Source organism: Pundamilia nyererei, unplaced genomic scaffold (genome assembly GCF_000239375.1).
Source record: "Pundamilia nyererei isolate P.nyererei 1_Seehausen unplaced genomic scaffold, PunNye1.0 scaffold00047, whole genome shotgun sequence".
NCBI lineage: Eukaryota > Metazoa > Chordata > Actinopteri > Cichliformes > Cichlidae > Pundamilia > Pundamilia nyererei.
Window position 1 is genome coordinate 710,070 of NW_005187448.1, and position 11,395 is coordinate 721,464.

Below are 11,395 nucleotides of genomic sequence, written 5' to 3' on the forward strand. Positions count from 1 at the left end.
GAGCGTGCAGCTCTGACGGGCTTTAAAGGGTTAACAATGTGTTGAATAATGACTTTAAAAAATAATATAAAACAGTGCAAATACTGATAACAGTGCAAATGTTTGAAGTATAAGAAATCAATGAAAAATGTAAACATCTATGTTTAGTGGACTTTGCAGTGTTGCTCTGTGGTGCAGCTACGACACCGTAGCAAAGTTTACACACTGTGTCTACTTGATCCACGTCTGACTGAACCCATAATGTTTCCACACCACTGAAGTTTTTTTACCTCTTTTCAACCAACAGCAGTCACTCTCCTCTCCAAATAACTTCTGCTGAGCTTTCCAAGCTTCCCTCGGGTCCTCTTAATTGTTGTGACGTATGTTCGAAATGCAGAGAGGTGCGCTCGATTTGCCACACGGAGCAGCGCGAGAGTAAAGCATGAGGGAGGGGCTAATAATCGGCTCAGTCATTTTTAATGATCGTTGAAAGCCCAGATCGTAATCGTGATTAAAATTCGATTAAAATTCGATTAATTGAGCAGCCCTACATCATATAGGTGTGGTAGTATAAGGTATCTTGGTAACTGTATATCAGAAAATGCAAAATGCTCAATTTACTGTTTTTATGAGCCAGTATCAATGTCTGAAGCTAAAATGCATTAAAGCTAAAAGAAAAGGATGCTCATCTCATCACTACCAAGTAATTATCAGCATAAAGCACCACTGTGACCCCACACGATGTTATTGCATATTAAGCTGCATAGCAAACAAAAAAGACAAACCCAGTACTCCATAAATATCAAATGCACATGACCACAAAAACATGCAGAACTATATACAGTACTTTCAACCCAATATTGAAGAAGACAGTTTTGTTTGCTTGCCCTTGTTTTATGAATAAATTATTAGTTAAAACCATGTTAAACGGAGCGGTTTCTCTTATTTGTTTTGTCTTCTATATGTCAGTGCATGTGTGCGCTTGGGTGTGAGCATTGTTTTAAAGCACGGTCAGAGTGTTAAATGGTGTAATTTTCCTTTACAGATCAAAGGAAGGAAATTTCAGTTTGTGGAAAAAACAAGAACATAAAAAAAGAAATGACAGGGGCAGAGCTGGACAACAGTCAGTGGTTAAATCTAGCAACTGATCCTCCTTAATAACCAATGACAGCAGAACACCGCAGGATATTCACTGTAATACCTTTAAAACCTGACAGAGTAAACACATACTCGCTGCTGCTGCCACTAACACACATAACACGGCTGCCAAGCGATTTATAAGTAGTTTTCCAGCAAATACTCCCAAGTCGACTTAGTATCATATTTCCTCTTTAAAACTCAAGTTTCTGCTGTTGCTCCTCCCACTTTAAGAAACTTCTGAGATGTGCTCGATGCTTGAACAAACTCGCCCCGCCACATATTCAGCTATTCTGCCTCTCTCTCTCTCTCTCTCTCTCGCGCACACACACACACACACACACACACACACACACACACACACACACACACACACACACACAAAGTACAAAGCTGCACTCTAAAAATTAAAGCTGCTCAAATGGATTTGAGGCAGAACCATGAGAGCAGAAGCTTGGTTTGGGGGGGTGTATACAGAAATGATTAGCTGAATGCATTTGCCCAAGTCTGCAGAAGTGAGGATGGAACTCCCAGGGAGTCATTTAGAAAGTGTTGAATGTTTGAGTGGGAATGTGACAGAGATATAACACCATAAATAATTCATGATTTATGTTTCAGACTCAAAAGGTGTTTCCCACAGAGTATACCCAGGTATAAAAACATGACTATTATTGCTTGCTTTACATATCTATTTGACAAACTAGATGTGTTTCCTCCCCCATGCAATTAAATGTTGAGTTATTATACATCTATAGGTGCAGCTGCATCACCTTTACTGGCTCCAGATTTGTTCAACTACAAATAAGGATTTGCAGTTGGATTTGCAGAGTTTCCCCTGACCCCTCGCCCTATTCAGGGGTATTATCAGAATGTTGAAAGCATCACAGGATCTACCTGAGACAGCAGGGGAATGCCCTAGTCATACTACGCACGAAAATTACAGCTGATATGGGCACTTTGCAAGCCCCCATTAGAGTCGCAATTATCCTCCTGGGAGTGAAGGAAAATTCCACCTGTTGATGTGGTCGGGTGGAAGAGGTGTTACCTTTGCTTGCTCCTTTCACGTCCCAGCATGCCTTGGAAAAGCATGAGGCCAATTGTGTACAATAACTCCCTGCAGTGCAGTGGTTGTTGGTCTCCACAGGGGCTGCTGTTCGTAATTTCTATGGATAGTTTTTCTAAGTGCAGCCGAGGGCAGAGCATGGAGGGGGGAGGATTTGATGGTCTTTGAATTTTGTCTCTGTTGGTTTCATCAAGCCATGACCTCCAGCTTATACTGGGGCTGTCTGCAGCCAAGTGTGAAGTGGTTTGGATTCGAATTAGCAAATCTGAGGCCAGGCATTAAAAGGGTGCAGTGCCCACTCCTACTCTGGTTTCAGAACGAGCTGTTTCCCCAGGTGGAAGCGGTTATGTATCTCAGTTACTGCTCACAAATGAAGGAAGAGTGAAGCAGAAGATTGAGAGGCTTGACAGGGACGTGGATGCTACACTAGTCTGTTGTGCTGTTCATGAAAGTGAATCAAGATTGATCAAGATTAATCTCTATTCCTACCATCCCTCGTTGTCACAAGATCTTGGTAGTGACCGCAAGAATAAAGATTATGGAAGGGAGTGGCAGAAATGGGGATCCCCTAAAGGGTATGTGCGCTTTGGTCATTTAGGAGGGGCTCAGAGTAAAACTGCTACTCCTTAACTTTAAAAGGAGCCCGTTGAAGTGGTTTGGGCATCTGACCAGGATGCCTTTTAGGTGAAGTGATCTGGGTATGTACTGGAGGGCCCAGAAGACTCAGGACCCCCTTCAAAAGATGCTAAATAAGATGTTGAATAATAATGTGGATTATAGTTGGGATAAAGGCTGTAAGTTGTATTAAAACAATGCATAGATTTTAATTTTACAAAATATGTAAATAAATTGTAACTCTACAAAAATAGTAATCATATTTTGTTCTTTAGATGACATTAACTACACAATTCACAAAGCTGTGAGTAGAAATAAGGTTTGCTACTATTATTAGTATTAGTACCAAAAGTAATATTATTTCTCTATAATAACAGCAGACACAAATTGCAAACCTAAAAAACAAATGTAAACACTTATTTATAAAACATGATGCAAATTGATACTTTTTCTTTTTCATCATTGATGACAGAATTATTTAGCTGGTTGAATTGTCAGTAGTGTCCAAGAATACACACCTGTAGGTTTGGATCCTCTTCATGTTGAAGGTGAGCTTCCTCTGCTGCCTCTACCAGCCTCTACAGGAGTAGAGAAGATAAGAGAAATAGAAAAGCTTGAGTAAAGAAGTGAATTGATTAGTGGGTCAAAAATAATAGGCGGAGAAAAAAGCTTTACGACCAGCTTTAAAAGCACCCTTAGCACTTAGGCTACACTAAAACCCCTCAGGAAACGCACAAATACACACACACAGATAGAAGACAGACATTTGGCGATCTCGTGAAAAGAGCCTATTTTCCTTAATGGTTCAGCGGTAGAAGTAATGACCGCCTTAGGTTCTTTGGACACTGTGACAACAAACTCCTTCATCAGTTCATGCTGTTTTACACATGCACTTTTTCGCTCATAAACTCCACAACAACAACAACATGTGATGACACACGAACACACACATACACTCCATTATCGCCCTCTTGCTGTTACCGTCTGCTGTGCGTGCCTCTATGTGGGTGAGGGTATATCTGTGCCTTCTTTCACCCTATCTAATGAGAATAATCATCCTTCAGAAGCAGACAAGCTGATGATGAAGAGATGGAGTTTATCATATAAAGCAGAAAAAGTAAGAGGCCCCCTTCTATCTAATTAACAGTTTCAGCACTACTGAATGTAGAGTCACTACAGAAATGTTCATTCTTTCTTTTGTTTTTGTGGTAGCATAAAATTGTTAAATGCATAAAATTGTCATTTTTGCATTATCCAATTTGTCCATTTGTGCTCAGAGCTTACAAAGTCAAAACATTTAACTTAAGACAGTTTATCCACTTTGTCTCATCCTGGACGGTGGTTCTGACACTCACAATCCTTGGCTTCCTTCTTTCTGATCAAACAGTCTCAAGATGGTGGGTTTGGGGTAAAACTCTCCAAGGATGGTCAGAAGCTTTCTTTTTCTTCTGTCTCCTGCTTTGACCAGCTTATTATAGCAGTGGGTATCTGATTGCCAGCAAGGCGTAGGTGTTGATTGCCTGGATCTTGTTCTTCCCATTCAGCTGACTTCTCAGGAGTTGCCTTATTCTCTGCAGTATTTGATGGTTGCAGCTTTCCTAGTGGTTCCCATTTGCCTGTGGGATTCCCAGGTACTTGTAGCCGTCCTCGATGTCTGCAACGTTGCCTTCTGGTAGTTCGACCCCCTCAGTTCTGACTACCTTCCCTCTCTTTGTTACCATCCAACTACACTTCTCCGATGTCATTTCTGTTGACACTTAGTGGTGTGGATCAGTGAAGTCTCGTTCACTCCTGGCATGTAGAGGAGGTGGCTGACAATTGCTCCATTCCGTAGTCGGTATCTGTATCTTGTCAGTGAGTCTTGTCTTCTCACTCAGAGGGTTTAGGCCTATGTAGAACAGCAGTAGGGACAGAGCATCTCCTTGGTAAATCCCGCACTTGATGGTGATTTGTGCTGTTGGCTTGAAGTTGGCCTGTAGTGCTTTTTTCCATATCCCCATCAAATTCCTGATGAACCTGTTGATCTTGTATAGTTCTAGGCTTCCAGGATGCATGTGTCTCAGGCTTTCTTGTAGTCAATCCAAGAAGTTTGGAACCATCAGGACTCTCGGCCAATCTGAGTGATCAGGGTAGAAAGGCCTTAATCAAAAAAGTGACCAATACCCTAAAGGCCACTCTGACAGAGCTCCAGTATTGCTCGTGGAGAAAGGAGAACCTTCCAGAAGGAAAACTATTTCTGCATTACTCCACCAATTTGGCCTGTATCGTAGAGTAGTCAGTAGAAGCCACTCCAGTAAACATCACCTGAAGGACTCTCAGAATATGAAAAACAAAATTCCCTGGTCTGATGACGCATTGGCCAAATGATGAGTTACCCACTCATCATTTGGCCAATGCTGTCCCCACAGTGAAGCATGGTGGTGGCAGCATCATGCACTCTGGAAGTCCGACTAGGCAAAGGTTCATTTTCCAACCGGACAATGACTCTAAGCACGCAGTCATGATAAAAATGGAGTGATTTCAGGACCACTCTGGGCCTAGCTAATCCCCAGACTTGAACCCAATTAAACATCTCTGGAGAGATCTGCCAGTAATGCTGCCCATGCAACGTGATGGAGCAAGAGCCAATTTACAAAGAAAAACGGGAGAAACTGCACAAAAACAGGTGTGCCAAGCTTACAGCCTTATACTCAAAAGGACTTGAGGCTGTGCTGCCAAAGGTGCTTCAAATAATTGCTAAGCAAAGGCTGTGAATACTAATGCACATGTCTTTTAAAAAAAATAAATTTTGAAGACTTTTAAGCCTCTTTTTCTCTTTCTCATTATGGGATGTTGTGTGTGGAAATGTGAATTGAAAAACGGACTCTCCCCTTTGACCCTTTGTCCAAAGGCCAAGCAAATATTTTAACCCCACACCTTGTTAAGTGAAGTAGGCGTGTTGTGTTATTTTAATGTCTTTCAGAACACCAAACATTAACTAAAAAAATTCCAAGTCTTGCATTAAATTCACTTAACAGATAGTTTATAGATATAATGGTTTAAACCATAAGAAAACCTTAGTCAGCTGCTTTTTCTCCCCTTCGGTTGCCTGAATGGATCCATAAAACTGTCTCTGAATTGTCTTTAGCTGGGTCCACAAAATGTTAGTTGATGATTATATTTTTTCAGAATTAGCCATGCCTTAAAGCAGTTCAAAGTCCAAGGTGTTTGCCCTGCAGAGCCCAAATTCATAATTTTACTCAAAGGTTACTCATGTTTATCTTAGCTTTTGTTACAGTTTAACAGACAGAATAACGAGCATTTATGTAACTGCTGGTTATCAGATCATTAGCATGATAAATGCATGGCAAGAACTCCAAGTAATATTATACTCTGTCAGCACTCACTTGAATCACTCGGGTAAAACTAATATAATGTAATCACGTATAATTAAAGTTGCTGACCTGTCCAACTCTTACACCAGGGGCTTAGGTCCAGTAATGCCAGTGAACAACTCTTTTAACGTGTCCACATTTAGATAGCTCCAGTCATCGGTGTTAAAAATGGAAATTAACTGTTGAGAGGTCTTAACAGTTATTCTCACTAAGTAGTCTAACGATGGCTGAGAACTGAAGACAAAACTTTAAGGGCCTCTGGTGTTAGTCATGATGATTTAAGACATAACTGCGCCCTTACAGCCTTGATCCCTTACCAAGGAAGATTCTTAAGAAACTAAAAAAGTACCAATTGATAGCATATACTAGCTTTTTAAACAGGTGTAGTAGATCTGCTGATGTGTACAAAGTACTGGAGGAACAGTTTAAGAGAGAAAAAGATTCTCATGCATGTGCGCATTTTTAAAAAATGAGCACACTTTGGAGTAACCTTGTTTTTGGGGTGTTTTTTGTTCATTAAAATAAATATTGTGTTGTGAGGAGCTTTTAGAAGAATACTCTCAGTATAAAGAAGCAGGACTAGAAACTGGCTTTTCAGGCCGAGAGCAGCAGGACTGACTCTCAGGAATCTCTATTCAACACACAAACACACAGACACACAGCAATGCTTCCTCGTACGTCTTTCTACTGATGCACATTGTAAGTTCTTATCGCAAGTAATTTCTCTCTTTCACAGCTGGTCCTGATGTCTATGAGTTTTAGTAATAGACTTCCATTTCACATTTCCATTCAAATGGCTTTACCAGTAAAACTCCTGCAATCAGCCAGCTTATTTCAGCCAGGCCATGTGCTGCTGCGCTTGTGTGTGCAGGCAGACTGTTTTTGGAAGTGAACGCTGTAATCTAGAGTCCAACCAATCATTTTCTTCACCATAGCAACACACCTGGCCATTGCATACTGTTGCATATCATTCTATGCTTCATTCTAGTTGGCTATTGATTATGTACATGTGTTCAACCTTCTTTATGATCTCTGAGAGGCTGAGAGAGAGAAGCAAGGCAGAAAGGACCTGTGTGTGTGTGTGTGTGTGTGTGTGTGTGTGTGTGTGTGTGTGTGTGTGTGTGTGTGTGTGTGAAGCAACACAAAAAAACCTCAGGCAGGTACATTTGCTGAGAGCTCGAGGAACAAAGATAAGGACGGTGAAATAAAGGGAGGATGAAAGAGGAATGATAGAATAGCATTCTCTGAAGGTCTGATCACTTAGCCTCACACTCCCAACAAAATGTCAGCTGCTGCTTGCAAAAGCCATTGTCGATACAAACATACTTGTCAGCATTTGTGAGTGGGTAATGGTCTGTTTTTGTGCGTGCGTGTGAGTGTTAATCGTTTTCTCAGCTCACACCTTGAAGTATTAGCTCCTTGACCTATTCTGCTTCTTTTGCAAATGTCAGTCCTTAAACATGTGCAAGTATGCATGTACTATATGCGTCATGAGTCCATGAACTGTATGCATGTGTGTCCATGTATAGAGTTATAAGGTAACCTGAACTCCAATCAGAATTGAGCCTATTAATCTGGTTCAGACAAAAATAATTGGATTTAAGTGTTACAAAGCATTACATTTTCTCAAGGAATACATTAAGGAATATATGGCTTGTTGTAATTTCCGCTCTACTGCACTCTACCGAACATTTGAACACTTATTTTCTACCTCTGGTAATCAGTTCTGACATATTATTAATGCAGTTTAACTTACCAAGCAATAAGATGGGACTAAAAGCTCTAGGGGAAAAATAACTTGCATAGTAGCAGGGAGTCTCTCAATTGGAAAAACACATTAGAGATAAGTAGATACTCCTTACTCCTGTGAATTTCAATTCCCCCATATCACCAGGATGAACACTCCAGGTGGCGTGTTTATCTTTGTGTGCATGTTGCGTTGCTGTGGGCGTACACAAGGTAGCATGCTGTCTGATTGCGTGCGTTCGTGTGTGTCTCGCAAAAATTCAAATGAGCCTGCCATGTCTTTTTGTCAATAGGTGGTCCTGCCAAAATGTATGATGCAGTTTAAAAAGAGAGGAAATTACTTTTCTTTTCAAACCATTCTGTCGAGGCTTTGCTTGGTATGAGATGACAGTAATAATTAAACTGACGCAGCAACAGCCCTTTTGCCTCTTTGAAAACACACGCCCTTATACGAGCACATTCGCTTTCACCGCTGCCAGAGTAAAAAGCTACATGTACAGTGCTAACAGGACCTGCTATGGTAACGGGACAGGGCTCTTAGTTAGTAGAAAAGAAAAAATTCCCCCCAAAAACGATGGCATTTCTATTAAGAAAGATATCTGTTTTATTAAATGTAATTTGACAGTGTGCTTAGATTTACATGTTACATTTTAATTAAGATCTATTTAGATCGAGTGTCTTTAAGCTTGAGCGAAACCTTGCTTGTCTAATGGTTCCCAGATCTCTAACGTAAATAAGTGATGTCTTCCCACTGAATTAAACAAAAATTTCATCACTTTCCATCCCACCCACCTCCATCCGCCCCCTCTTTTTTCCTGACATTTGGACTCATCTACCCCCTTTCATTATCTGACATCGTGTGATTATGATTTGCCTAACAAAGGATTCAGTTTGTTTACACTTTCAAAAGTTCAGAAACGATCCCCCTCATTTAACTGTCAGCGTGATTGGCTTATTGTTGTTCTTGCGCCGTGCTTGCTGTATTCCGAGTTTCCTGACGGATGAAGCCGCTGACCTTAGCAAATGCCTATCCATTATGAATGCAACACTAAAGCTGTGAAAGTTAGCTGTCATATGTAGCTGAGCTATGCTAAGAGCCACAGTCAGAGAAGCGGAGGAAGGATGGATGGGGTGGTCGCATACATTATTGACTGGTAACGGAAGTCTCTGACTTTTTTAAAGCAGTACATTAAGCCTTGCCTCAGGATGTTCCCTCCACCAAAAAAGGGAGGGCAGTGGCCTGAATCTGAATGCTCTCCAGAGGTAACAAAGAACAAGACCACATCAACTACAGCTCTAAATAGACTCACATAAAAAGCATTCCCTAAGGTCCTGTGTGCTGTTGCTTCAACACACATTTGTACTTCGGAGTACAACTTAACTTCCCATTTGTCCTGTAACCATCTTTGGAAGTTAGAAGTTATTGCAGAGATCTGTCCATAGAGTAGCAGAGTTGCTACCCAATAAAAGTTAAATATCAGGATCAGAACCTAAAATTATATCTATTTATCAGCCCTGTTTGAATTACATATTTTTCTCTAATATAATGGCATGAATAGATAAAATTATAAATATGTCCATGTGATATATACAAATAAAGTACGCTAAGCTAGTGCAGTTAAAAAACGTGCACATACATAGCTCTGTCTTGGATATAAAAGGAAATGCTAACTAAGCCTTGGCCTGCGAGTCCTTCGTGTCTTGTTTCTGCCATAGTCCTGAGCTCAGGTGAGAAAGCTTGGCTTGGAACGACCCGTCAATAGCACTAGGGACGGCAATTTTGTCAAACCAGCCAGGGAAGACTTGCAGAATCAACAAAATGGAAAAAGTGCCCTGTGACACTTCTTCTCCGTTTTTATAAGGCAAGAGACTGGAGCATGATGGAGAGACAGAAGGGAAACAAAATAAAAGGAAAAGTGAAAAATAGAGGGAATGACAGAGATGAAGGGACACGGCGTGTTTTGAAACATCAAGTCCCAATAATCAATAGCTCAGCAGTTCTGCTGACTGAAAGGGAATCTAAAGTGCAGCCCTGTTACCCGATCCCTGCACCACCTCACCCTGGTCTTTGTTTCGTGTTTCAGTTTCTTGCTTAGGCCAAACTTTTGACTCATCTTTTCTTCTTGGCATTCCCCTTAGCCATGCTCGCTGTATGCACGCTCATTTCATTGTTCAAGACATGAAATCCATTAATGATAATTTTTTTGGTGACAGGGAGGAGAAGGACATCCACTGGCCTGCCATGCCTCGTCATTAACAGTGATCACTCTCAACAGAAATGCATGATTGAAAATAATCTTAGACTGAAGATCAACAGTGAATGAAACAACGTAACAATGGCAAAAGTGCAGATAACTGTAGTGATCATTTAAGCTACATATATAATTAAAAACAGGTAGAACTTTCAACTGTTTTTAACTCAGGTCAATTAAACTCAGTATTATCTATAAAGTACCAATTCACAACAACAGTCACCTCAGGGCACTTTCTATTGCAACGTACAGATCCTACAGTAAGAAGGAAACAGGAAGAAGGCTTCAGCAGCATGCTCATTAGGAGTTTGATGCTAACAAGAATGTGTTTTGACACATGTCATATTTAGATTGCATTGCAAGACTTTTTCTTCTAACGGCAATCAACATTTGGTGTAATTTCACAATCATTTGTGACGTAGCATTCAGCTGATCATCACTTAAATATTTAAACTTATTTAGTTTTAGTTTTGTCAGTAATTTTCAATATTCTATTGCTTAGACCAGGTCATCACCCAGAGCAAACTTTTCAACACGTTTACAACAATACACGAAAATGAGTATGTAAGGGCAAATTTTGGATTTTATAAATAAATCCAAAAAAAATACCCGAAATTGGTGCATCATCAAAATCTACAGCTGCACTTTGAGTACATATGATGATTAGGCCTGCCACAAACGATTATTTTGATAGTCGACTAGTCACCGATTATTTTTGCGATTAGTCGACCAATCAGATCATCATTCATTGGACGTAAAACGTACAGCTTATTGTACCAGCAGCATCTGCTCTTATATTTATTAAATTTTAATGAAATGTGCAGATTGTTTCGGTGAAGTTTAATAAACTCCTTGCTTTCTAAACTATAACAGGACACCGGAGTAAATTCTTGAGCATCTCACACTTCTGATAATCAGCTGTCTGCTTGACGTTTATTCAGCTGTGCAAAAATTATAACTTTAATCTCAGCCAAACCGATTTACTCAGGAATATAAAATACTAAAAAAAGCCAAACAATAACATTTCTAAGTTATCTAAGTGACTTTAATATATTTGTTTAACCTGAGTAGCGAAAGACGGCGGTGGGTTTGAAAACGATTTGCCGGGAGTCCGGTGTTCTCACGGCTCTAGTTAGCCTAGCCCCCGGCTCGCTATCGAGCTAGTGGGTAACAGACGTCTCCGAAAACGTCGGAGTGCTTTTGAAAATATGTGGTGTCCTGATAAACTG

General features: G+C 40.4%; 1 protein-coding gene across 3 annotated transcripts in view; it reads right to left on the reverse strand.

The window, feature by feature from the left end:
* cacna2d3a (calcium channel, voltage-dependent, alpha 2/delta subunit 3a) overlaps positions 1–11,395 on the reverse strand; it is a 123,506-nt gene that overhangs the window by 74,579 nt on the left and 37,532 nt on the right. For all 3 annotated transcript variants that reach the window (XR_001290368.1, XM_013910724.1, XM_005732471.1), the window contains exon 4: positions 3,313–3,372. Coding sequence is in view for 2 of the 3 variants with exons in the window: in XM_013910724.1 (XP_013766178.1) it covers positions 3,313–3,372 (60 nt within the window). In the remaining variant the exon portion in view is untranslated. The remainder of the gene's footprint in view (positions 1–3,312; positions 3,373–11,395) is intronic.